This window comes from Neopsephotus bourkii, unplaced genomic scaffold, assembly GCF_033783945.1.
Source record: "Neopsephotus bourkii isolate Nb327-2 ecotype Australia unplaced genomic scaffold, CSIRO-AGI_Nbou_v1 NB_463, whole genome shotgun sequence".
In the NCBI taxonomy this organism is placed as follows: Eukaryota; Metazoa; Chordata; class Aves; order Psittaciformes; family Psittacidae; genus Neopsephotus; species Neopsephotus bourkii.
In genome coordinates this window covers 2,366,570-2,392,030 of record NW_026900965.1, presented here as the reverse complement: position 1 = coordinate 2,392,030, position 25,461 = coordinate 2,366,570, and the positions used below count along the sequence as shown (strand labels likewise).

At 58.8% G+C, this 25,461-nt stretch overlaps 3 protein-coding genes and 1 long non-coding RNA gene across 5 annotated transcripts; 3 read left to right on the top strand and 1 right to left on the bottom strand.

The window, feature by feature from the left end:
• The first annotated feature begins 378 nt into the window (after window positions 1-378).
• On the top strand, window positions 379-12,872 carry SCAMP2 (secretory carrier membrane protein 2). Its single transcript, XM_061349994.1, has 9 exons — window positions 379-495; window positions 5,108-5,188; window positions 5,843-5,932; window positions 7,171-7,288; window positions 7,618-7,746; window positions 8,447-8,606; window positions 8,853-8,954; window positions 11,108-11,225; window positions 12,497-12,872. Exons 1-9 carry the CDS (start codon window positions 439-441, stop codon window positions 12,641-12,643), a joined length of 1,002 nt encoding a protein of 333 aa, XP_061205978.1. The 5' UTR covers window positions 379-438; the 3' UTR covers window positions 12,644-12,872.
• Window positions 12,873-14,020: 1,148 nt separating this feature from the next.
• Window positions 14,021-17,227, top strand: ULK3 (unc-51 like kinase 3). 2 transcript variants are annotated; one of them, XM_061349991.1, is made up of 16 exons: window positions 14,021-14,181; window positions 14,360-14,500; window positions 14,598-14,718; window positions 14,823-14,927; window positions 15,035-15,178; window positions 15,274-15,356; window positions 15,433-15,588; window positions 15,666-15,771; window positions 15,883-15,923; window positions 16,011-16,113; window positions 16,193-16,257; window positions 16,357-16,435; window positions 16,520-16,560; window positions 16,649-16,696; window positions 16,772-16,826; window positions 16,986-17,227. In XM_061349991.1, exons 1-16 carry the CDS (start codon window positions 14,080-14,082, stop codon window positions 17,000-17,002), a joined length of 1,407 nt encoding a protein of 468 aa, XP_061205975.1. In that variant the 5' UTR covers window positions 14,021-14,079; the 3' UTR covers window positions 17,003-17,227. The 2 variants fall into 2 exon arrangements, with proteins under 2 accessions (XP_061205975.1, XP_061205976.1); XM_061349992.1 differs by lacking the exon at window positions 15,433-15,588.
• A 200-nt stretch (window positions 17,228-17,427) lies between these two features.
• Window positions 17,428-17,950, top strand: LOC133210524 (uncharacterized). Its single transcript, XR_009724959.1, has 2 exons — window positions 17,428-17,759; window positions 17,895-17,950. It is a non-coding gene; the product is annotated as an uncharacterized LOC133210524 (long non-coding RNA).
• Window positions 17,951-21,447: 3,497 nt separating this feature from the next.
• Window positions 21,448-23,645, bottom strand: CPLX3 (complexin 3). The gene is made up of 3 exons (XM_061349817.1): window positions 23,376-23,645; window positions 22,993-23,080; window positions 21,448-21,810 (listed from the first exon to the last, which is right to left on the bottom strand). Exons 1-3 carry the CDS (start codon window positions 23,534-23,536, stop codon window positions 21,586-21,588), a joined length of 474 nt encoding a protein of 157 aa, XP_061205801.1. The 5' UTR covers window positions 23,537-23,645; the 3' UTR covers window positions 21,448-21,585.
• Between the last annotated feature and the right edge of the window lie 1,816 nt (window positions 23,646-25,461).

Here is a 25,461-nt window from a genome sequence, read left to right as displayed (position 1 = left end):
CAGCGCCTTACGCGCACCCTATAGCGGCCATAGGGAGCGCGGCGCGGGGCTGGCACTGCCCTGTGCGGGGCTCACGGGAGGATATCGGGGTGTTCCATAGGGGGTGTTCTATAGGGGTCATCGTACGGGGCACATATAGGGGGCTACGGGCCCGCTAGTGAGCTCCCTGCGAAGCTCGCCCCCCTATAGGTGTCCCTATAGAGCGCGGAAGCACCTATAGGGTTAACCCCCCCCCCCTTTTCCCGCGCCATAGGTGGTGGCCACCGCTGTGACGTCACCAAGCCCCGCTCCACGGAGCCGCTCGCCTGCGCGAGTGGGCAGGGCGAGTGACCTGACGGAGCGACGCACGCGCCCCGGCTGACCCGGAAGTGGCTGTGTAGGAGCAGCAGCAGAAGCAGCGGCGGCGGGAGCGCGGAGCGGAGCAGCGGGACCGCGCTCATGTCGGGCTTCGACACGAACCCGTTCGCCGACCCGGTGGACATCAACCCCTTCCAGGTGCGTGCTGCGGCGCCGGGCCGGGCCGGGCCGGGCCACCCTCCCCTGCGCGCCGCTCCCCTGCCCGCCGCCACCAACCAACACCGGGACGTGGCACTGAGTGAGGCGCGTCTGGCCAATAGCAGCGCCGCTTCTCTCCGCTGCAGCCAATCAGGGCTCGGGGGCGGGACTAAGGGGTGGGTGTGCGGAGGCTGGTACCGGGACCCCCCGGGGCCGCTGTGCTGCGCCGCGCCTCTGCTGGGGCCCGGTGTCACCGGACTCTGCCCGCCTCTGGCTCGGGGATAACGTTCCCTCCCGTTCCCTCCGCTCGAGGGGGATGCCCGCGACCTCCCGGGGCTTTGGGGGTTCAGCCCCAGCCCTTAGAACCGGGCCCGTGAGGCAAAACGCGTTCTCCAGCCGTGAAAGTAGGGGAGGGCAAAGGGTGGTATTCCCGCTGGGAATCCTCGGGCTGCTTTCCTGGCGGTACCCTCCATGGGTTTAACCTCGTCGCTCTCAGGCAGGGAGCTGGGTGGGAATGGGAAAAAGGGACCGTTTCCTGAACAAAGGAAGTGTTTGGCGATGGGGCTTTGCGGAATCAAAGTGGAATCAAGAGGAAGAACAGAGTCCTTTCCCTCTCCTTCGCTTTAGCACAGCCTTTGGATGGCCGTGTTCCTGCGACATTCCTTCTGCGGGGTGGCTTTTGTATAGGGATTTATGGCTTTGGCACTGAGGAAGTGAATGTGAAAGCTGTCGTGGTGTCTGAGCGGGCAGGGCCGTGCTCGTGCTTTACTCACTGTTCAAACAGGGAGGTTGGACGTAGTTTACAGCAGGGAACCTGATTGCAACAGGTAACTCCTGGTTTCTGATGAGGACAAGGGAAAGTCTTGCTATGGATGTCCCTGTGGTTGTCTGATGGCTCTCTGTGGATGGGCTTTGTGGCAGGTTTCACATCCTCCTTTTGGGAATGGGAGGTTGTGTTCATCATAGTCCCTTAATGAAAGAAGTTCCCTGGTCACAGAATCCCAGCCTGGTTTGGGTTGAAGGGACCTTCAAGCTCCTCCAGTTCCAACCAGTGCCACGGGCAGGGACCCCTTCCACTGGAGCAGCTTGCTCCAAGCCCCTGTGTCCAACCTGGCCTTGAACACTGCCAGGGATGGGGCAGCCACAGCTTCTCTGGGCACCCTGTGCCAGCGCCTCAGCACCCTCACAGGGAAGAGCTTCTGCCTAAGAGCTCAGCTCAGTCTCCCCTCGGGCAGGTTCAAGCCATTCCCCTTGGCCTGTCCCTACAGGCCCTTGTCCCAAGCCCCTCTCCAGGTTTCCTGCAGCCCCTTTAGGCACTGGAGCTGCTCTAAGGTCTCCCCTTCAGGAGCCTTCTCTTCTCCAGGCTGCCCCAGCCCAGCTCTCTCAGCCTGGCTCCAGAGCAGAGCTGCTCCAGCCCTCGCAGCATCTCCATGGCCTCCTCTGGCCTCGCTCCAACAGCTCCAGGTCCCTCTTGTGCTGCTGCCCCAGAGCTGGATCAGGGCTGCAGGGGGGGGTCTCCCCAGAGCACAGCAGAGGGGCAGGATCCCCTCCCTGAGCTGCTGCTCACGCTCTGGGGGTGCAGCCCAGCACACGGGGGGGTTCTGGGCTCAAGCGCTCACTGAAGCCGGGTCATGAGGAGCTGCTCCTCACCCAAACCCCCAAGTCCTTCTCAGGGCTGCTCCCTCCAGTCTCCCCCATGCTCTATTTGTGCTGGGGTTGCCCTGCCCCAGTGGCAGGACCTTGCCCTTGGCCTTGTTGATCTCCATGATCCCACCTCTCCAGCCTGTCCAGATCCCTCTGGATCATGTCTCTTTCCTCCAGCTCATAGACTGGCAGGTGCTGCCATCCCCTTCCACGTGCTTCAGAGCTTGCTGAAGGACTGGGAGTGTCTTCATGCTCCCAGCCTTGTCACTCTGAGGAACATCCCTCAGGCAGAGCACCTGAGTTCTTTTTTCTCCTTGTGGATCCCTGGCTATTGTTTCATACACCATAATCCCAACAAATCCCCTACAGAGCCTAACATAACTGGGAATCTTTGCCTTTCAAGGGGACTTTGTTGGTGATGCTCAATAAGCTTGGTGTCAAATAAGCTGGTTTGGTCCCCTGAGAAGTATTTATGGATCTTCTCTATGTTACTTACTCTAAGGGATGATAACTGCCTTTGCAGTGTCAGTGCTGGTGTGAGTGGCAGCTACGTCCAGAACGTTGCTACAAGCTTCAGACAGGGCTGAGAGCTCCATAATAAACCCCTTGAGGTGTCTCTCAATGCTTCTTCCAGGCAGCAGCAGCAGCACTCTGAGGCCCCATGCTGGTGGCTGGCTGCAGGACTAGCGATGTTTGGGGCAGTCACTGTGGGTTTAGTCAACATGTGAGTTCCAAGTGGTTGTCTTTTGAGTTCTCTTGCCCTGCTCTCATCTAGAGGAGCATCTTTCCTCTGCTTGAGTTCAACTGGGGGTGCTAACAAGTAAACCCTTTCAAAGTAAAAGTACCTAAAGCACTCTCCTCTGCTCCAGTGCTTCCTCCGAGGAGCGACATCCCCGTGTAGCGTGGCTTCAGGTAGTTAATTCAGAGGTTGAATTAGGTCCTTCTTTCCCTGTTTCACAGCATAAAGGATCAGGTCAGCTTCCTTTTGCCCTGCAGCTGGCAGAAGGCAACTGCAGCATGTGGACTTTGGGGCAACTTCTCCTTCATCCCCCCTGCGTTACTCAACCCTCAGCTGCGCGGTCCTGGTGTGCGGAAGCGGGTGCCTTTACACCACCCCATCTCCCAGCTGCTGGTTTCCTTCCTGCCCGCTCCAGAGCACAGGGACGTGTGGCAAACACACTTCAGCTTTTTTGCACGTTCCATGCTCTTTGTATATCCATTATAGACACACTTGCACAATAGGAAGCTAAGCTAAGCTGAGCTGCCTTGGCCGTACTGCTGAAGTAAGTGATTTTTAAGCCATGCACCAAGATGAGAGGTATTCTCCCTTTGCAATCAAGCTGCCGTGCAGCTGGAAGCGGTGGGACACTGGGGCTGCTCTCCCTGCCCTTCAAACAGCAGTGCTGTGCTGATGAGCCTCCAGTTAGCTTAGGAGCTGAGCAAAGGGAAGAAAACCACGTTTTGCATTCCCATTCCAAGTGTTCCTTCTTATTTCCAAGCACTTTCCTTCCAGCATGACCATCCAAGCCCTTTGGATGGTTCTGTTTTCCCACTCCCATTCCATTAATGGAGTTTCTCATCCTAGTGCAGTCGTCTGCTGGACTCTAGTCAGGGACCTTATCCAGGCTGGATTGAAGAGTGGCTGTGCCACCATGCAGCAGCTATTGTGGATTAACTGACTTGTAACCTCGTGTTGCCAGCCCTTGTGTCTGCAGAACAAAGTGAAAGCCTCCAGAGGAGCGAGCAGTGAACTAAAACCTGTGTCTTGAGTCCTTACATCCACTGTGGTGCTTCTCACAGCCCTGCCTGGCTGGGGACTCGAACCTCATGGAGCAGCATCCGAAGCCTCCTGCTCTGCATCCCTCAGCACAGGGTGATTCAGAAACTAGTGCAACCTGTTGGGGAGGGAGTGCCTGCTATGGAGCAGAGGGGAAGTTACTCATTAACTGCTCTGCAGGCATCTCAAGGCTCTGCTGGAACCTTAGGGGATGGCTCTGGCAGGGCTCGCACAAGCCCAAAGGCAGCACATGGGCTCGGGCAGCACCCCCTTCCCTTGTCACAGCCGCAGTTGCTGCTCACCCCATTAAGTACAAAATCCCTGATCTCAAGACACGAGGTGCTGAGGGAGGGAGGAAAAGCCACGTGTTGATGTTTTCCCCATACCAGCCATGGGGTAGCCAGGCTGTGCTTGCAGGAGCGTTCCCCTGTTCAAAAGTACCTTGTTTCTCTAATAGCTGGGGAGAGAAGCACCCCAGAGGTCAAGCCCTGGCTCTCAAAGAGGGATCTCTGCATGGAAAGGAGTGTGTACAGAAGAGAAAGTGAAATCAGCTCAGTGCAGTGCAGGGCAGGGATGAAAGGTGCTCTTCCAGCAGAGAACCTGTTTTAAACCATCAGGTTGTTTGGTAGAGGTGAGCGGGAGATGCTGTGAACACAGCTCTTATGTAGCAGCATTAACACCCCCCCTCCAGAGTAATGGGTGTCCCACCTCTGGTTCCATTTCCCTGGGTGTTTTACCATTTTGGAGCAGTCATTGGCACCTTTGCTGCTCCAGGTGTACCTGGGTACTCATTTTGGGAGGCTCTGCTCTGCTTGGTGGCTCCTCACTCGCTTTGTGGTGCCAGGGAGGTTTAGGAGGTATCCAGCAATGAGTGAATGAATCCAGTTCCCACTCCAAGACCCTGGAAATGAGGGGTAACTCACTGTGGGTAAGTGGTGGTCATCTGCAGCAAGGGCTTCTGTGCCACCAGCGTGTTGGAGCTTTGCAGGAGTACCCCTTGGCTGGACAGGAGGTGGCTCCTGCCTGCACATCCTTGCTGACAGTCACCTTCTGGGTGAGTTCAGCCCCTTGCCAGCCCCCTCTGGTTCCCAGCTAACAGCCTGGCAGCATGGGTAATGGGTAATGGGTAATATCTAAGCTAATGATGAGCTTTGCTCAGTGCTCATTTCTCTTTGCTTTCTCTCCTGTCAGGACCCCTCGGTGACCCAGCTCACAAACGCCAGCCAAAGTGGCTTGGATGAATTCAACCCCTTTTCTGAGAGCTCCCAGCTGGTACGTGCCATGTATCTCTGTCTCTGCACTTGGGTGCCTTGGTGGTGGTTATGGTGGTGTATAAGGTTCTTTGATAGGCACAGCTTCAAACTAGTGAGGCATTCCCAGTAGATTTCCCCATGGACTGTGCAGCTCGTTGCGTGCATGGCGAGCTGTGAGCAGCTGCTTCTGCACTGGAGCACTAACGGGCTCCCAGCTGGAGCTCTCCACTCGCACGGAACAGCTTCTCATACTGGCTGCTGGCTCACAGTGGAGCTACATGAAGTGTGAAGGGGAAGATGCTGTGTGGCAGGAGGCATCAATATTTATCGGGTCTCGGGGTTGGGAGCTGAGCTGCTGCAGTGATACCAGTGATGGGTCTCTGCAAGAGCTTCGTGCTTATCTCCTGGCTGCTGCTGTGTGTGAGGTGAGAGAACAGGACAGCAGGGTGAAGTGAGATTTGGAGTTGAAACAGCTGAGCACATTCCCTTTTTGCTTCATCTTTGCCTAATAGCTGTAACCCTCAGATGCTGCTCGCCCAGTGCATTAAGGAACTAACAAGCTTTGGAAGAGTGGAGTTGCTTGGTGGTTTGGTAGTGCTGCAGCTCAAAGTACACTTTGCCAAATGAAGCACTCTGTAATGGGTTTGCCTTGTTGCCTGTGATTTATCCCCAGACCAATGCAGCCCGGACAACACCGGCCACACAGGCCTCGGGCCACTCGCAGCCTGCGGTTCTGCAGACGTCCGTGGAGCCCACTCCGCAGGTACAGCAGCATGGGCTGGGCAGGGGAAGGAGCAGAGCTGGGGCTCTGGGGCACAGGGGAATAGGAGCAGAACAGGGTTCCCAGGGGTTGGGCTGTGAAGCTAGAGGTCATCTCTTCATCATTCCGTTCATCAGGGCCTGTAGGGACAGGCCAAGGGGAATGGCTTGAACCTGCCCGAGGGGAGACTGAGCTGAGCTCTTAGGCAGAAGCTGTTCCCTGTGAGGGTGCTGAGGCGCTGGCACAGGGTGCCCAGAGAAGCTGTGGCTGCCCCATCCCTGGCAGTGTTCAAGGCCAGGTTGGACACAGGGGCTTGGAGCAAGCTGCTCCAGTGGAAGGGGTCCCTGCCTGTGGCAGGGGTTGGAGATGGATGAGTTTAAGGTCCCTTCCAACACAAACCAGTCTGAATCTATGACCTCTTAAACTCACGTTTGTGCCCATCTGGTGAAGTGGATCTCTGTAGGGAATACACAGAGTTCTTTTTATGCCTTTTCCCCTGTGCCTCTGATGTCAGAGCTTGCTTTGCCTTGTAGTCTGTTTGCTCTGGCTTCCCTCTGCTGACACAGGAATGTGTCCTGCTGATGCTTTTACCTCTGGTTCCTTAGTTTTGGTCAGACACGCTCAATTCCAGGCATGTAAATGCAGTCCAGCTCTGCATTGCAGCCACTGCTTAGACCGGCTGACGAGTACCTGACTGCCAGGACCACCTCATCCCAGATGCAGAGAAGGCTGCTGGGAGAAGGGATCAGTTCTTAGAGTAACAGACAGGGAGAAGAGATGCTGAAAGGTGCTGTAGACAGCTCCTGCCTTTCCTTTAGACCTCCTCTCCTACCTGGGAAGAGATTGCCCTGGTGAACTCCAGAGTCCTGCTAGCTGCTCTGTGGCAAGGAGCAATGAGCTGGGAAGGAGGAGAAGCTGTGGGAAGTGAATAGCTTTGCTGAAAGGGAAGGGCGTAGAGGATGGGTAACGGACTGCATAGCTTCCTTAGGGCTCCTCCAGCCCTCTTTTCCCATGGGGTAAGAGAGGAACATTTGGTTGGAGCTCTGCATTGAGCTTGATTTCAGCCTCCAGCTAAGGCAGAAAGCCTCAGGACATTTCAGACCAGCAATGGGTGTTCAGCTTCCAACTTGTCCTCAGTCCTTGCTATTGGACTGCCTTTGTTCCATTCCAGTTTGGCATCTGGTGTGTTTGCTGGTGCCTCAGCTAGGGAACGGCTTAACCTTCCTCTCCCCCTGCTTTAGGCTGTGGCGGCAGCAGCACAGGCTGGGCTCCTCCAGCAGCAGGCAGAGTTAGAGAGGAAGGCAGCTGAGCTGGAGAAGAAGGAAAGGGAGCTGCAGAGTCACGCAGCCAGCATTGACCGTGAGTACAGCTTCCTGCAACACACCATCCAGCAGGATGCCAGGGAAGCCTGGGCCGCCTTGAGTCCTTCACAGCTGGGACAATCCTCCTGGCACTGTACCTGTCATCCCATAGCATCCCAGATGGGAACTGAGCTCAGAGACGAGGGGCTGGAGACCAGCTCTGTGGGTCTCTGCCCTCTAGCATGGTCTCAGCACCTGCGTTTGGCCACGTTGAGCTCTTCCAACACTCTTGAGGCTCTCAGAAGCACAGCAGAGCTGTATTTCCCCTAATCTTGGTTTTAAATGGCTGGAAGCAAGTGAAGAACTGCTCCTTTCTCCTTCCCGCAGCGAGGCAGAACAACTGGCCACCTCTTCCCAAGAAGTGTCCCATCAAGCCCTGCTTTTACCAGGATTTTTCTGCAGATATCCCAGCTGACTACCAGCGGATATGCAAGATGCTCTATTACTTGTGGATGTGTAAGTACCAGCTTGAGCTGCAAGAACACTTCTTCCTAAGGAGCTTCTGTGTCAAATGTTGAGCTTTGCCCTCCAGTCAGTTCTGCACGTGTTGTCTGCAGGGTAACGTAATGTCTCCCTTGTTTAGGAAGGACAGCGCAGGTCAGAGATTGGGTCCAAAATGGTCTTAGCCTTATTTGTTGCTTTTGGTGCCCTGGAAAAGATTTAAGATGTGATTGGAAGCAGCAGGATCAGATGAGGCTCAGCCTGAGCTGTTTCCCTTTCAGGGGAGGCAGGGGACTCTTCATCAGTGACTGCAGTGATAGGGCAAGGGGTGATGGGTTCAAACTGAAACAGGGGAAGTTCAGGTTCAGTCTAAGGCAGAAGCTCTTCCTTGTGAGGGTGCTGAGGCGCTGGCACAGGGTGCCCAGAGAAGCTGTGGCTGCCCCATCCCTGGCAGTGCTCAAGGCCAGGTTGGACACAGGGGCTTGGAGCAAGCTGCTCTAGTGGAAGGTGTCCCTTCCTATGGCAGTGGGTTGGAGCTGGATGAGCTTTAAGGTCCCTTCCAACCCAAACCACTCCATGATTCTATAAATGAGAGGGCCCGAAGCCGTCTCATGTTTTGCAGAGCTCCATGTGTTCCATGAGGGATTTGGGATGCTTTAGTGTTTTCCAGGAACTTCCTGATGGGTTTTTTCTCTCTCTTTCCCATCCTGAACAGTGCATTCGATAACCCTGCTCCTCAACCTGCTCGCTTGCCTGGCGTGGTTCACATTGCAGCCGGACAGAGGAGTAGACTTCGGTCTCTCCATCCTGTGGTTTATTATATTCACCCCTTGTGCCTTCCTCTGTTGGTACCGACCGATTTACAAGGCTTTCAGGCAAGTTCTCCTTTCTTCTGGAACAGGGAGATAGCTTTTAGTGGGAGGAACTTTGGGTTTATCTGCCCCCATCATGTGTTGCCTGCAGGATTCTTCCAGCTCTTTGCATCGTTAAATAGATCAAACCCACTTGTTCCTAAACACGCCAGAAGGGTCTATAAAGGAGTTTGCTGAAGCTGTTTACCCCCCTCATGGCAAAGGGGGTCTGTGTCCCTGGGTCTCACTCCTGCTCCATCTCTCCCGCAGGTCTGACAGCTCCTTCAGCTTCTTCGTCTTCTTTTTCGTCTTCTTCTGCCAAATAGCAATCTACGTCATCCAGGCTGTCGGCATTCCAGGCTGGGGAGACAGGTAAGCTTGGCTTTACACTCACTGCCTCACAGCCCTGCCTGCGTGCTGCTTCTCACCAGGGCTGTGACTGGCAGAGCTGTGCGGTCCGTTTCTGACAGCTGCCTGTTCCTTCTCCTATGGTTTTCCACTATCGCCCTGGCAGATCCCAGCTGGGCTCTTCCCATCCTAGTCCCAGCAAAGGCACAAAGCTTGTCTGTTGCTGCTGCCTTCCCCCTTGCTTAATACATCCAATACTTATTCCCTCTCGATGCTGAGCCTCTAGTGCTGACCACGTCTGCCTTGTGTCAAAGTGGAGCCCTCATCAGTATAGGCTGTAGCGTGGGGGTGAGGCATCCCTCATCCAGGACCTGGGAATAGCTTCGCTCCATATAGCCTGATCATAGAATCATAGAACCAACCAGGTTGGAAAAGACCTTTAAGCTCATCAAGTCCAACCTTTATGCCAGCACTGCCAAGTCCAACACTAACCCACGGCACTAAATGGTGACACTAAATCACTGATGCTGTCCCTGGATTTGTCTCCTTGGATTTCTCTTGTGTTGGTGGTGGGTTGTGCTTCAAGCAACACACAGAGAGGGGTTTGCTCTCACCCTTTCTCGATGGCACTGTACAGAAGGCTGCAGCTGGCCTTGTGCAGTGCCCCTGCTGTTAGAGCACAGCCTCTCTTTTCGCCTTGCTGCTCAGCATCCAGCCTCACTGAACACAGCAAAGGTCAGCAGGCAGCGGCCGCTCTCCCGAGGGGCAGCCTTCAGGAGGTGAGCACAGTGAATCTCTGCCTATTTTTGCCCGCTGCCTGCAGAAGAGCTCGTGGGCAAAGCTGTCCTCGTGCTCCCTCCCCTGCTCCTGGGGCTGCCGTAGCAGTGGGGACGGGGAGGGAGCTCTCCCCTTTCAGTGTGACTTGCAGAGCGTGCCTCGAGCCTGCTGCTGCCTCTCCCGCAGCCAGGCAGCACATTTATTTTTGGCTGCAGCTCGTGGTGTGCCTCTCCCTGTAACGAGGCTGGAGTTGGGAGCGCGGCTCATGGGACGCTTTGGCTCACTTGATTCCCCCTCTCCTGGTGGCACACGGCTTGCTTGGTTTAGCAGTTGGAAAGATGCCTTTCTCCAGCACCCACGAGGGTATTTCTGCTCACAGCCAGGCACTGATAACTCCAAGCATCCCCCCTGCCCCTTCCACAAGTGCCAGTTTCCTCCTGTCTGTAGCTCTAACTTCATCCCTTCCTTCCTCTTCCTCTCCCTCCTCCTCCTAACACTTAAATCCCTGGCCATGCAGAGCTGTCATGGGGATATGTAGGTCTGGGCTCCAGATCTTCCAATTTAGATGTCCCAGCCTATCTTCACAAGCCTTGGCTGAATTTTGACAAGGTGCTTATGGAAGTGATTTGGTTTACAACAGCACCAAGGGTATTGATTTTACAGCTTAAGGGGGTGCAGCAGGGGCCGGGGCTGGAACACAGGTAGAGTGAGAATGGTTCTCTTGTGTGGAGGTGGAGTGCGTCCAAAAAGTGATAACGGAAGCTGTCCCCAAAATCCTACAATCCCAGCCTGGTTTGGGTTGGAAGGGACCTCAAAGCTCACCCAGCTCCAACCCCTGCCACGGGCAGGGACCCCTTCCACTGGAGCAGCTTGCTCCAAGCCCCTGTGTCCAACCTGGCCTTGAGCACTGCCAGGGATGGGGCAGCCACAGCTTCTCTGGGCACCCTGTGCCAGCGCCTCAGCACCCTCACAGGGAAGAGCTTCTGCCTAAGAGCTCAGCTCAGTCTCCCCTCGGGCAGGTTCAAGCCATTCCCCTTGGCCTGTCCCTACAGGTCCTTGTCCCCAGCCCCTCTCCAGCTTTCCTGCAGCCCCTTTAGGCACTGGAGCTGCTCTCAGGTCTCCCCTTCAGGAGCCTTCTCTTCTCCAGGCTGCCCCAGCCCAGCTCTCTCAGCCTGGCTCCAGAGCAGAGCTGCTCCAGCCCTCGCAGCAGCTCCATGGCCTCCTCTGCACTCGCTCCAGCAGTTCCACATCCCACTGTAAAATGATGCTGGATGAGCTCCGGGTCCATTTCCACAGCTGTGATGTTTGGGATTGCACTTGGCTGTAACAAAAGGCTTCTGTGCATCTGTGGGTGCTGTGAGTGGTGCTCTCTGTGCTCACGCTGCTCTCCTGTCCCGCAGTGGGTGGATCGCGGCACTGTCGGAGCTGCACAGCAACCTGGCCGTGGCCATCATCATGATGGTGGTGGCAGGATTCTTCACTCTCTGCGCGGCTCTCTCCCTCTTCCTCCTCAAGCAGGTGAGTGGCTCAGGGGGAGGGCGAGGTCTCACCTCAATTGCAGGTGCACAGCTCAGGCTGCTCCTGGGGTATCCTGGGTTTGAAACCTCCTCACATCTGTCTGGGGTGAGCTTGACTTTGAATCGTATCATAGAGCCACAGCCTGGTTTGGGTCAGAAGGGACCTTAAAGCTCATCCAGTTCCAACCCTACCATGGGCAGGGACCCCTTCCACTGGAGCAGCTTGCTCCAAGCCCCTTTGTCCAACCTGGCCTTGAGCACTGCCAGGGATGGGGCAGCCACAGCTTCTCTGGGCACCCTGTGCCAGCGCCTCAGCACCCTCACAGGGAAGAGCTTCTGCCTAAGAGCTCAGCTCAGTCTCCCCTCTGGCAGGTTCAAGCCATTCCCCTTGGCCTGTCCCTACAGGCCCTTGTCCCAAGCCCCTCTCCAGGTTTCCTGCAGCCCCTTTAGGCACTGGAGCTGCTCTGAGGTCTCCCCAGAGCCTTCTCCAGGCTGCAGATGTAATCAGGGTGGTCAGATCAAAAGCTTTTAATCAATGTATTTGTGCGTGTGCTTCCTGCTTTGATGCGAAATGTCTTGAACACTTGCAGGTGGTACAGTAGCCTTTGGGGAAGGGATGAGAGCACAGATGCTGCAGTGAGGCAGGCCATTAACTGTGCAAGGTCCCAAATGTCATTCTCATCTCACATGGACCTTAGATTTCTTTTGCCTCCTTTTAGCTTGAGTTTGTCCAGAGCTGGTTGAGCAGAGTCCATTGCTTTGTTCACATATCCAGGGGCTACAGTCACTGCTGCCCAGTGTTCTGGGGCTTCCCAAAGCCTGGTGGCAACCACACAAGTGCCTTCCTGGGGATTCCCAAGCACAAGCCCTCCTTGTGATCAACCACGTGAGGGTTGTGTTTCCCCAGTTAACAGCAGCAGTGTGGCTCTGGGGAAGGCGAGGACAGGCTGAACTGGTCCTGTTGCCGTTGCTTCCTGCTCCATTTCTCTCTGTCTTAAAGGAAATAGCTGATGCACCTGCAAGTAAGTGCAAGTTCAGTGTCCTTGCCAGCAGAGTGCAGGAGGTTTTGCTCTGACACCCACTATTTTGCTGAAAACTCCCTTTTTTACGTGAAAACTAGGGTCTCCTGCAATGTGCAACCTCCCGTTCCGTGTGGGATGGATGCAGTGCCTCCAGCCCATCCTCTCCAGCTGCATGACAGCACGTTGTGCACCGCAAACCCACGACTCACGCTGATCTGTGGTTGTTTTCCCCCTCTGCCCCTGTTCCCAGGTGCACTCCCTGTACCGACGCACCGGAGCCAGCTTCCAGAGGGCGCAGGAAGAGTTCTCCCAAGGCATCCTCACCAACAGGAGCTTCCAGACGGCCGCTGCTGGGGCAGCCTCCTCAGCAGCACACAGCGCGTTCCGAGGAAACTAGCCCTTCCCTTGGCTCCCGCTGCCCTCCTTACCCCAACCTCCACTTCTCTTTGGGAAACATGCACTTTCTGGGGGTACCACGTGGTGATGCCGACTCCAGGGGGGAAGAGGCCTGGGTTTTAGCTGCAACCAGCCTGCGTTTGAGGGTGATCGGTTTTCCCTGTCTTGTTTTAGGGTGCGGGGAGATAGGGGAGACATTCTCTGAAGCAAATATATTTCTCTGTCCAGGACCTACCACGTGTTTGTGTGTCTTCCTCCCCTGGCCCTGTGTGTAGCAGGAAGGTGAGGGGAAGCAGGGCTTTTGTGTTATTCTCTCTTCTCTTGGTCTTTGCTATGGAGAACTTGGTTATCTGCTGTTTAGGGGACTGGTGGTGTAACGTGCATGTAGTTTATGTCCTTAATTTGGAGAGCAGGAACTGTCCTTTTGGTTTACTACACTTAAACGATGCTGCATTTCCGCCTTTTCCCTACTCGGCTGCCTGACAGGCAGGGAACCACGGCACAAAGGAAAACCTGGGAGCAGGGAGGGGTTAGGCATGAGGGGAAGCATTCTCCTGCTTCCTCCGCTGTGGCAGATCCCCTCTGTACTTCCACCAGGATCCTGCAGGTGCTCCTGCGCCCCGGGCTGCGTCTTCACTGCGGCCTTAAATGAGGGGAGGGAAGGTAACAGGGACTTGTTGCCGGGCCGGCTCTGTTGTTTGGGAGCTCGGACACCCCCGGACCCTGAGAGCCTGCCATGGAATTCATGCATGCATGCATGGAATTTTCTCCCGGGACAGCCCCTCCCTGCTTCCTCCTCCCACGTGTGAGTTTTCAGCTGGGAGCAAACGGCTTCGACGTGTTTTATTTTGGGGTTATTTTTCAGCTGGGAACGAACGGTTTCGACGTGTTTTAGTATCATTTGGGGGTTATTTTCCAGCTGGGAACAAGCGGGTTTGCTGTGCCCTGAGCTCCCAAAGCCGTGTCCCGAATGGGACATCCCTTTGGGTGGGGATAAGGCGCCCGTTGGGGCTCTCCATCCCCGGAGCGAGGGTTTTAACCCAGGTTGGACTTTGTGCCGTGTCTGTCCCTGTTTAGGGGTGAAAGTTGCATTTTATACCCCCTCTTCCCCAAGCGTGTGCCCGGTGCCCTCCTCACCCGGGCACCGGCACTTGGCTCCCCGCTCCCGTATCGTTACTGTCGGGTTTTGTTCCTCATCTTTTCATGTCGAGAATAAAGGTTAATAATAAAACGCCCGTGTGCGCGCCTGCAATCACTGCTGCTGCCTGCGGGGGGCGTGGCCATAACCGGGGGGGCGTGGCCATGACCGAGGGGCGTGGCCAAGGGACCAGCCCTGAGTAAGGGCAGCCTCGGGGGCGTGGCTATGAGCAAGGGGGCGTGGCCAGTCCCGGAAGGCGGAAGCAGCCCCGGAGGCCGGGTACCGGGGCCGGTCCGGGCATGGCGGGGTCCGGCTGGGCCCCGCCGCGCCTGGATGAGTTCATCCTCACCGAGCGGCTCGGGACCGGCACGTACGCCACCGTCTACAAGGCCTACAGGAAGGTAGGGCCGGGCCCCGCTGTGCCCTGCGGCCCCCGTCTCGGAGCCCTCCACGTGGGTGCCAGCCCCATAGAGCCCCTCTATGGGCGCTGCGGCCCCCAGCAGGGTTTGTCCCCCTTGGCGTGTAGACACCGGCCCCCTAAGGGTGGCCTTGAGCGGGGGTGGGTGCTCCCGTTGGCAGAGGGACACGCGTGAGGTGGTGGCCATCAAGTGCGTGAGCAAAAGGAGCCTCAACCGGGCCTCGGTAGAGAACCTGCTGACCGAGATCGAGATCCTCAAGACCATCCGGCACCCGCACATCGTGGAGCTCAAGGACTTCCAGGTGGGGCCTGGTACCCATGGCGCTGGGTGCCGCAGGCTGGGCTCGCCGCTCCGGTGGGAGGCGCGGTGTGAGCCGGTGCCTTCCCTTTGCCTCGCAGTGGGACAGCGACCACATCTACCTGATCATGGAGTTCTGCGCGGGGGGGGACCTCTCCCGCTTCATCCGGATGCGCAGGATCCTCCCGGAGAAGGTGGCGCGCGTGTTCCTGCAGCAGCTGGGTAAGGGCGCCCTGCCCTGGGGCCGGTGATGAGGGGGGTCAGGGGTGTGATGGTCCCCCCCCCACCCCTCCATTCCCGCTGTCACCCCCATATCCCCCCCCCAGCTTGTGCCCTCAAGTTCCTGCACGACCACAACATCTCCCACCTGGACCTGAAGCCGCAGAACATCCTCCTGAGCGCCCCCGAGCACCCGCAGCTGAAGCTGGCAGGTCAGGGCAGCGCCATGGAGGGGTCCTGGATGCAGGGGAATGGGGGGGATTCCTTCTCCCTGCTTCCCCCCCTCCCCAAAGCTCTCCTGACCCTCTCCCCCCCGCAGACTTTGGGTTTGCCCAGTACATGTCCCCATGGGATGAGAAGCACGTCCTGCGCGGCTCCCCGCTCTACATGGCCCCCGAGATGGTGTGCCGGCAGCAGTACGATGCCCGGGTGGACCTGTGGTCGGTGGGGGTCATCCTTTACGGTGGGTGTTTGCTCTTATTCCCCCCCCAGGGCTCGGTGTGGGGCTGGTTTCCCCCTCTCCATCCCCACATCTCTCCCTTTCCCCCCCCCCTATAGAAGCGCTCTTTGGGAGGCCGCCCTTTGCCTCCCGCTCCTTCACTGAGCTGGAGGAGAAGATCCGCAGCGATCGGGCTGTGGAGGTAACGTGGGGTGGGATGGAGATGGGGGGTCTCACCCATCGCAGGGCCTGTGCTCTCAGCCCCATTCCCTCCCCAGCTGCCCAGCCGGCCCCTGCTCTCCCCGCAATGCCGGGATCTCTTGGGACAGCTCTTGGAAAGGGACCCTTTGAAGCGCATCTCCTTCGAGCGCTTCTTTGCACACCCCTTTGTGGATATGGAGCACGTCCCCGGCCCCGAGAGCCTCTGCAAGGCGGTGAGCGGGGTGCTTGGGGGTGCTGGTTCCTGGGGATGTGGGGGACCAAGCCCTGAATCCCCCCTTATCTCCCCCAGACCGACTTGGTGGTGGAAGCAGTGAAGAAGGATCAGGAGGGAGATGCTTCTGCTGCCCTGTCCCTCTACTGCAAAGCCCTGGAGTACTTTGTGCCTGCTCTGCACTGTGAGTCCCCCCTTGAGGGGGTCCTGGGTGTGATTTGGGTGGACACATAACCCCAGGGGGTGCTGGTTTGCACCCCAACCCCTCTAACGTTCAGTCGCTTTTCCCCACCAGATGAAAGCGATGCTCGCCGGAAGGAAGCCATCCGAGCCAAGGTGAGATAAGAATCCCTTGGGATGCAGGGAGAGCATCCCATTTGGAGGCCATCCCTGTGCCGAGGTCCCCTCACACGCTGTGGGCAGGTGGGGCAGTACATCTCCCGAGCGGAGGAGCTGAAGGCATTGGTCACCTCCAGCAGCAAGAACCTGCTGCAGAGAGAGAACCCGGCCAGAGAGCTCCTTAGAGGTACCGGGGATGTGGGGCTGTGGGAGCAGGAAGGGGGCACCCAGTGGGGTTTGGGGCTGAAGGATGCTCCCCCTTGCAGAGATGGCCAAGGACAAGCCCCGGCTCTGCGCTGCGCTGGAGATGGCTTCTGCTGCCATCGCTAAGGTGAGGGGTGGGCTTGGGGTGCCCTCGAGTGGAAGGGGCAGGAGCAGCTGTGTGGGGTGGAAGCTGCTGCATCCCCCGATGGCAAGGGCTGTGTGATAGGAGGAGGAGGGCAAGGACGATGCTGACACCCTGGAGCTGTACCAGCAGAGCCTGGGGGAGCTGCTGCTGCTGCTGGCCGGTGAGTTGTGGCCATGGTGGGTGCTGCAGGGGCCGGTCCTGTGCGGGGCGCTGAGCTGATGCCGCATCCCTCTTCCCTCTGCAGCGGAGCCTGCGGGGAGGCGCCGGGAGCTGCTGCACGCAGAGGTGAGGAACAGCTCAAGCACAGCCCCGTGTCCCCTTGGGGTGGCTGTGAAGAGGCTCATGCAGACACTTCCCTCTCTTCCTGTGCCAGATCCAGACCCTGATGTCTCGAGCCGAGTACCTGAAGGAGCAGATGAAGGTATTGCTGCTTGCGGGGGGCTCTGGAGCGTGCTGGGGGGGGTGCAGGCTGGAAGCCTCTCCTCTCCCCTGGCAGATGCGGGAGGCGCAGTCCATGGGCAAGGAGGCGCTGGCAGAGCCCGTGCGGAGCAGTGAGTGTCCGTCCCCATCCCATCGGAGCCTGCGGTCCTGTGGTGGGGATGTTCCTGCCCACAGGTGATCCCAACCCCGCACACCTTCACCCATGCATGGGTGCTGGGGGACAATGGCTTGTGCAACACCCAATGAATGTCCCCTGTCCTCCCGCACAGCCTGTACCTTGCAGTGATGCCCGGAGCCGGCTGCTGGGATGCTGCTCACCCAGGGAGGATGGAGGGGCAGACAAGGCTTTCATCCTGCCTGCAATGGGGTAACCACCTTGGGGGGCTCCCCTGCTCAGGTGGGTCCGCAGGGCCATCTGCCTCCTTCCCTTCAGGCAGGATCCCCTCCAGCCCTGGCACGCCGTTATTCCACCCTAATTCCCTCCGCTGGCTGCCACGGGTGGGTGTTGTTATCCTGGCACCGGCTCCGGCAGGATCACCCCACCTCCCGCATCCTCCTGGAGGGGGGCCCTGAGCACCGCACAGCCCCGCTGGTGGGGCAGGCAGCAGGGCTCGGCACGCTGTGCCTTTCTCACCCAGCAACTACCTCTCTGCGCCCATCACCGCGCCTCTGGCCTCCATGGCCCGGCCTGGCCCTCCCTTCTGCTGCTAGGGGCTGGCGGGTACCGACTGCGCTGTCATCTGTGCCATGAGGGGTCAGTGCTCAGCGGGCAGGGTGAGCGCTCTTGGGGTCTCACAACCCCAGTAGCCCACTTCTATCCCCAGATCACCCCTGAGCCCTGCAGAGTCACTTCTCTGGGTGCTGAGGTCGCCTGTCCTGCAGAGCAGGGGCTCTCCTCCCTGTGTGCTGTGCTGCAAAGGGAATGTAATTTATTGTCTTGAATAAACACTTGGTTTGGGTTTCTCCATCTCCTCCTGTCTCTGGTTTGTGCTTTAACCCCAAAGGGGGCTGCAGCCGAGCCCAGGACCATGGCCCAGCCTGGGGTGCCTGGAGCCAGACCCCTTGTCTCTGTGCCCCTGGCCAAGAGCAGAGCTGGGGCATCCCCTTCCCTGCTCTCCTTCCATCTCCCTGGGGCCACGAGGCAGCCAAAGCCAGCCTTGACCTTGTTTTCACTTGAGATCCTTTGGGTTCTGTAAAGCACGGAGCAGAACAACATGAAAGGTTACGTAAAATCCCCTTTTCTCCGCTCAGTTGTTGTGGCGGGTGAGGGACAGGGGGGTGTGGGGATGGATTGGGGTCACTTTGGGGGGGTTCCAGGGCTGGTCTGAGCCAGGACCCCAGCAAAGCTCCTCCTGAGGCTGCCTTCCCCCTGGATGCTGCCCCATAACACAGCTTCTTCCCCCCTCCATCCCCAGCCTTTAGTCCTTATCCATCTGCTCCGTGCTGGGAGAGCTTCCCGGGCAGCTGGGGGACGGCGTTTCCATGTCTTTATTATTGTTGTTATCATTATTATTGTGAGCACAGATTATTCCCTGAGGCTTTAAAGCGCTTCCAAAGCCCCTGCCCTCGGCCCGTGGTGAGCACAGAGCCGCTGGGGACGGCGGCACCGCAGCCGGGGCGGATAATCGCATCTGCCTTTCCGCTCTGCCGAAGACACGGATGAATCCGGAGCGTTGGAAGCAGGAAGAGGCTCCGGGGGTGCCAGAGCTTGAAGGGGGATGCCCTGGCTTTGTGTTGGGTGGATGGATCCCAATTAACCCTGGTACCTGGAGCATCAGCGCAGTGACGCTGCAGCGGGATGGGAAAGGGTTCAGTGGAGATCCCGCATCATTCCGTGCTGGTTCGTTTGGTTCAGTGCTTAATGACTGCTCATTTGGGGAAAGCACTTGCTCACCAGTGGAAAAGAGGCCTGATCCTGCTGTGTAGGATGAGGGTCTGTTCCACAGCTGGTGCTGGAGGACCCTCCAGCATCCAGCTTGAGCAATCACCCCAAACCTGGCCTCATAGGTGTTGGAATTCTAGAGAGGTACCTAGCGTAGCAAAGGAAAATCTGGATCTTTCCTGCTTTAATCCACACTCATTCTTTGCTTGGAGTTTTCCAGCCTATGTGTTGATGCCCGGAGCAGTCGTATGGCATGCAGGCGGCCGGGATGCTCGGCTGCAGGGAATGAGCAGGGAATGACAGCAGACAGGATGCGCGTCTCCCTGGGCAGGAGGCAAGCTGCCTGCACTGCTCTCCCCCATCCCCATCCCCATCCCAAACCGTCCTCCCTGGCACAGCACCGGGCTCGGAGCATCCCCGGAGCTCCCGCCAGGAACGGGGAGGAGCGAGGGCTCCGCGGCTGCTTTGCTTTCACATGCCTGGGGGTCATGGAGCCTCCTAAAATAAACCCGGGCAGCTTCACGCGGCCTTTGCGTGGCAGCACGTGGGCTGGGAGCGGGAAGGGGGGCACATGCACCAGCCGGGGGCTGCTCACCTGCACCCAAGGGATGCATCCCGCATCCCTCCCGCATCCCTCCCGCATCCCTCCCGCATCCCTCCCGCATCCCTCCCGCATCCTTCCCGCATCCCTCCCGCATCCCTCCCGCATCCCTCCCCTCCCGCATCCCTCCCGCATCCATCCCGCATCCCTCCCGCATCCCTCCCGCATCCATCCCGCATCCTTCCCGCATCCCTCCCGCATCCCTCCCGCATCCTTCCCGCATCCCTCCTGCATCCTTCCCGCATCCCTCCCGCATCCCTCCCGCATCCCTCCTGCATCCCTCCCGCATCCCTCCCGCATCCCTCCCGCATCCCTCCCGCATCCTTCCCGCATCCCTCCCGCATCCCTCCCGCATCCATCCCGCATCCCTCCCGCATCCCTCCCGCATCCTTCCCGCATCCCTCCCGCATCCCTCCCACTGCTCCAGAGGGGTGTCTATTGATCAGGGCCTCCCCATCAGCCTGGGATTTAAAAGCCAAGCCATGCCGGAGGGCTCGGCTCGGTCAGTGCCTGCTCGCTTTCCTAGGGGGGATTAGATGGGCTTGGGCTCATCCTCATCAGGTATGATCCCTTTCTGGAGATAAAGCTGCTGCTGCCCATATTCCCCCCTTCTTTTCTCTGTGTGGGGCTGGCTTGGAGCAGATGTCCTCAAGGTGCTGGTGGGTCCCTGTGGGGCTGCGATGATGGTAGAGCATCCTGCCTGGGCTGCCTCTGTCCATCCTGGCAGCCAAAGCAGTGCCTGATGTCCTCTGAGAGGTGGATCCTGGCAGTGCTCAAGGCCAGGTTGGACACTGGGGCTTGGAGCAAGCTGCTCGAATGGAAGGTGCCCTGCCCATGGCAGGGGTTGGAACTGGGTGAGCTTTAAGGTCCCTTCAACCCAAACCAGGCTGGGACTCTATGGAAACCTCTGGTTTTGGAGGGTTTCAGGTCCCAGATGGCAGTACCAGAGGTTTGTGGGCAGGAAGCAATATCCTTTGCTCAGCCCCACATGGCCCCATCCAGCATCCTTGACTGTAGTAATCACAAGTAACCACCATCCCCAGCTTCCCCCAGCCTCCCTGTGCTCTCCTGCTGACCCAACTCCCCTGCAAAAGCACATCACACTTAACCCATCCCCGCCACTGGGAAATGGAGCAAGGCATTCCCAGCCTGTGCCAAGAGTTTCCCAGGGAAGCTGCCACAGGCGCCCACCTCCCCTGCCGGGATGCAGCCAGGATGGAGCTGCCCTGGCTTGGCCCTCTATTGGGCAATGCTGTGTCCTTGCTCGGAGCAGTGCCATGGACACCCCATGAGGCTGAAGCCATGCATGAGCTGAAGGCTTTTTACTCAAATAGCCCCAAATCTGTGGGATTTTGGGGGATTGTTGGCTTTTCAACCCATCTGCTGACAAGAACCCTTTTGTAGCATCCCTTTGGTGCAAAGCATGGCAAAGCACCCACCCGGAGCCCAGCGGGATGCTCCCTGCTGCGTGATGCTGCTGGAGGCCTCCCCTTTGAGCTCCCAGCCCCGCTCCCCTTGCTCTGCAAAGGGGATGCCCTTGATCTCTCTGCCCCCTAGGCGAGCCCTGCTCAAGGACAGGCGGAAGTGCATAGACATCTCCTGGTATTTATTCCACCGGTTACAACTGTACCGTGGCACGGGGACAGCAGAGGAGGCGGGGGGACACTGGATGAGCACAGCGCACAAGTACAGCACGACAGGGGAGGAGGAGGAGGAGGAGGAGAGATTCCCTTTCCACTTTGTTCTCCTGGGAGGAACAAGGACACAAGCGGCTCCCACCCCGGGGAAGGGCTGGTGTGGGCTCCGATGGGCACTGGGGAGCGGGGTTTATTCCTCTCTGGCATCAATCCAGGCTCCATCCCTCCGGTCCTCAACACCCCGTTCCCACTGGGCTCACTGGGATCGTATAGCAGGTCCTTCATTGCTGACTCCTTCCGGAGGGGCTCTCAAGGGCAGCGATCGGTGTCTCTTGCCCGTATGGAAGGTTAACTCTCATCTCACATCATGCAGAGCGAACCGGAGCCTCCCCATCACTCCAGGAGGCAGGAACCCGGCGCCTGGGCACCTCTCTGCGGGAAAGCCTTTGCCTTCCCATGCTGATGTGCTTCAATGACACCCCAAGGTCACTCCGGGCTTTCCTTCCCCGCTCTCCCTAGGGACACAGATGGGTGGGATGGGGCACAGGGGAACATGCTCTAACCTCAGACTGGAGAACAGGGCAAGAGCCACACACCAGGGACACCTGGGGCAGGGGTTGAGGCAGGAGGAGGACCCGGCTCTATGGGGCAAAGGGGGCAGCATCAGTGGGGTCTCTGCTGCAGGCGTCACTGCTCAGCTGCCCCCCTCCCTTCCCATCCCATTGGCGGGGAATGGGGCTGCTGCCACCTCACATCATGGAGCACTTCTCAGCCGACTGCTTCAGGTCCTCGAGCGTGGCCGAGGCTTTGTCCTTCAAGGAGTCGAGGTCCAGGTTCTGGATGTTGCTGAGCTGGCCGATAACCGAGTTCTTCTCTTCCTCCTCCTCGTTGTCCTGCTCGATCATCTTGGCCAGCTCCTTGGGCAGCTCCACGTCACCTCCCACCAGCTGGATCTGGTTGTCGTCCGTTTCGTTCTGCAACGGGCAAGGGGGTGGCACAGGGCACGTGAAGGGCTCACAGTGCTCCAGAGCGTGGGCTCTGAGCTGTCTCCTTGCACTAAGGTCCATGAGGGATGGTCCCTGTGGGGTGCCAGCCACGCTCGTGCTGCGGGTAGGATGCTGACCCCAAGGGGATGCGGGTGAGCAGAGCCTGGGCACACACCGAGGGACCCCAGGGTGCAAACACTGGTGTAAACTGGCGCTGGGGAGGGTTAGCACCCAGTTAATCTCCACTCAATGGCTGTGCCCACGGAGAGCAGGGCTGCAGAGCCACAGGGAGGCACGGCAAGAGGCAGCCAGGCTGCCAAGCGGCATCAGTGATGAGCAGAGGAAACTTGTCAGAAGATGAGAAGGGACATCTCGAGCATGGGAAGGATAAGGATCGGGGACCAGAGCTGAGCTAATCCCGCTTTCCCCCGGAGATCAAAGGGAATCTCGGTCCAGTTCTGCCTTTCCTCGCTTTTGGCAGGGGAAGGATTCCTTTTCCAGCTGTTTATTCCCTGGCAACACAAGGGGGGTTTGGAGCAGGGGGTGCTGAGCTCTAACAAACAGCCTCAACAATGCCTCTTGGCTGGGCGGACCTTTCCCAACTAATATTAGCCCGGCTCCAATTTAGGGTATTCACCACTGAGGCTCCTGCTGAATGAAGGGGGGGTTTGGGGGGAGAAGAGCTTGTAGCAGGTCCAAGAACGGCTGAATTCTGCCTTGATTGGATTGTTCCTGGTGAATCGTTCATCACCAGAATGGAAACCCCAAAAGGGGGCTTTAGGTAGGAAGTGTTTCCCAAATAATCCGGGCAGAGGAGAGGGCTAATCCAGCCGGGAAGGTGTAATTCCAGCTCCAGGGTGAGAGCCTGGGGTGACGGCTGCTTCCCCTCATCCAGCTGGATTTAGGGAGCCAAACAGAGGAAGATGGGGATGAAGCACGGCTGAGGGGGTGCTGGGGGTCCGGCTGTGTGGGTTGCGGTGCTTAGGAGTGACTGGAAGGGGCCAGGATTCACATAGGAGGGTGCTTTCGAGGGGAACTGGTTTGCATTTGGGCTTTGTAGCTCGGACCCCCCCCCCATCCATCCAAGCGCTGTGGTGCCTCTTCCCCATGCACAGAGCCCCCCGAAGGATGCTCTGGGGTGCCCCCCCCTCATGCCCAGCAGGGCCGTACCTTGGGGAGCCTGTACTTGTCTCGGAAGTGGGACCTGACCGTGGCTCTCTCTGCCTTGCGCTGAGCAAACTGGGCATCTCTCTCCATCCTGTGGACCACAGGGGGTTACCGGGGTCTGAACATCATCCATCCCCCCCCAGCCCGGGTACCCCCCATCCCCTCCGCAAAGCCCCATTTCCCCACCACTTCCTCCCCTCCCAGTGCATCCCGAAAGGAGGAAACAATCCCATCTCCCAGGCGAGGAAGCGGATTAAGGGATTAGGGGGTTCATTAGAGTCCCTCATAGCCCTGCTGTCCCCAGCGCTGCCCCCCCCCCCCTTCCAATGCGTGGGGCTGCAGAGGGGGCACCCCACACCGCGGTACCCACCGCAGGGCTCACTTACTTCTCCTCCACCAGCTGCCGCTGATATTCCTCATACTCCTCCCGGGTCATTCCCTGCGCCTCGGCCGGGGACTTCTCGCCCTCGCTCTTCTCCTCGCCGCCCAGGCCGCCCGTCAGGTTCTTCAGCTGCCCCCCCACCATGCTCTTCACCATGAACGCCATGGTCGCGGTCCCAGGGGGAGCAGGGGTGCCGGGGAGATGGGGTGCTGGGAGACCCGGGGGTCAATGGGGAGATGGGGTGCAGGGGTCAGGGTGGGGATGCAGAGTTAGGAGGAGCCGGGGAGCCGAGGTGTACTCGGTGCTGGGGTACCGGGAGTTACCGGAAAGCTGGGGAGATGCGGTGCGGATTCCCGGGGATCAGGAGTACGGGGTTATTGGGGAGCCAGGCTCAGCGGAGCCGAGTCCCGGAGCGCCGGAGCACGGGGTTACCCGGGAGCCGGGATGCTGTGGAAGTGAGTTCCAGGAGCACCGGATTACCGGGGAGCCGGGATGCAGCGGCGCCGACTTCCTGGGATGCCGGAGCAAGGGGTGATTGAGGAGCCGCGGTGCAGCGGAGCTGAGTTCAAGGGATGCCAGAGTACGGGGTTACCGGCGTGCCGGGGTGCAGCGGAGCTGAGTTGAAGGGATGCCGGAGCACGGGGTGATTGAGGAGCCGCGGTGCAGCGGAGCTGAGTTCAAGGGATACCGGAGCACGGGGTTACCGGGGTGCCGGGGTGCAGCGGAGCTGAGTTCAAGGGATGCCGGAGCACGGGGTTACCGGGATGCTGTCGGGGTGAGCTCCCGCAGCGCCGGGGTTACTGCGGTGCCGGGATGGAGCAGAGCCGAGTTCCTGGGATGCGGGGCACGGGGTGATTGAGGAGCAGGGGTGCAGCGGCGCCGAGTTCCCTCGCTGCCGGGTCCCCGCTCCGGTGCTCAGCGTGTCCCCATGGCGGGGCCGGGGCCGGGCGCTGCAGCACCGTGCCGCGGACAGCTCCGGTGTGTGCGGGGCGGCAGCACCGCCCCGGCCCCGGCCCCGTCCCCACCGCCCCCCGACAGGCAGAGGCGGAGCCGCCGCTGCCGCCACCGCCCCCCTCCGGCCCCGACCCCATCCCCGGGGGATGCCGTGAGCTCCGCCCGACCCCCGGCCCCCGAGCCCGGTGTCCCCCTGCGCCCACGGCCGGCAGCGAGCACAAGGAGCGAGGCGCTTCGCCCGTCTGTCCCCATCGGCCTGGTGCGGCGGGGGGAAAGCCGGATCTAACACCCTGTGAAAGCCATATGTGCCGTGCACACGGAGCAACTGTTGTTTGCTCGTAGAGCTAAGGGCTGCCGTGCCCAAACCCTTCTTCCTCTCATTCCTACTAATGGTATTAATTGCCATTAAAGCTCGCACCCGCTGATGTGCAACCCAGGGACGCACGCGTCCATCGGTCCCCTGGATCAATAGGCTGAGGCCAGAGCAGGCATTGATTTTGTTGTGTAATTCGCTCAGCCCCTCCAGCTTTCCTGGCTCCCATCCTGCCCCCACTCCCACTTCCCACTCCTGCAGTCTCCCTTGACTGCAGCCGTACCAGGGGCCTTAGGGAGTGAGCAATTAATGGCATCAGAAACGCACCTCCCTTCCAGATGGCCAGCCTGGCTTTCACGGGCATTTCTCCCTTTTTCCCTTCTCTGCTCATGAGCACGGCTTCAAACCCCAATCCCGGCTCCGGGAAATCATCGCATTGCCCAAATTCAAGGCAACCTCTGCAGATTAAACTGCTGGAACAGCTGTGAGGCGATGAAGTGAGCGAGGGAGGGGGAACGGGGCCATCTTTTCCCTTCCCCCTCACCCAAGTTGGCATCAGGCAGAAACGTGGCTTAAAGGGAAACTAGATCAGGAATAAATCCTGTATTTGCCTTGGATATTTTCCTTGGTGTCCCATTGGAAACAGCGTGGCCAAGTTCTGGCTGTCCATCAGCCAAGGACTGGGGGAAAGAGGGGTAGAGGGCAGGAAAAGCACCCCAGCTCGTGTCCCATGCCCAGGGCAGGCTTGATGCCTGGGTTGGTTCAGAGCAGGCTCTGGATGCGGCTGGTCCCGGGAGCGTTGCTCAGGCCGGATTTCTGTCTA

Excerpts from the sequence above, each read along its gene's own strand:
- ULK3 (XM_061349991.1), top strand. The coding sequence starts at position 14,080 with ATGGCGGGGTCCGGCTGGGCCCCGCCGCGCCTGGATGAGTTCATCCTC. Across the intron at positions 15,179-15,273 it reads GGTGGGGGTCATCCTTTACG|AAGCGCTCTTTGGGAGGCCG; the intron begins GTGGGTGTTTGC and ends CCCCCCCTATAG. Across the intron at positions 16,258-16,356 it reads CTTCTGCTGCCATCGCTAAG|GAGGAGGAGGGCAAGGACGA; the intron begins GTGAGGGGTGGG and ends GCTGTGTGATAG.
- CPLX3 (XM_061349817.1), bottom strand. The coding sequence starts at position 23,536 with ATGGCGTTCATGGTGAAGAGCATGGTGGGGGGGCAGCTGAAGAACCTG. Across the intron at positions 23,081-23,375 it reads CGGCAGCTGGTGGAGGAGAA|GATGGAGAGAGATGCCCAGT; the intron begins GTAAGTGAGCCC and ends TGTGGTCCACAG. Across the intron at positions 21,811-22,992 it reads ACAAGTACAGGCTCCCCAAG|AACGAAACGGACGACAACCA; the intron begins GTACGGCCCTGC and ends TGCCCGTTGCAG.
- SCAMP2 (XM_061349994.1), top strand. The coding sequence starts at position 439 with ATGTCGGGCTTCGACACGAACCCGTTCGCCGACCCGGTGGACATCAAC. Across the intron at positions 496-5,107 it reads TGGACATCAACCCCTTCCAG|GACCCCTCGGTGACCCAGCT; the intron begins GTGCGTGCTGCG and ends CTCTCCTGTCAG. Across the intron at positions 11,226-12,496 it reads CCCTCTTCCTCCTCAAGCAG|GTGCACTCCCTGTACCGACG; the intron begins GTGAGTGGCTCA and ends CCCTGTTCCCAG.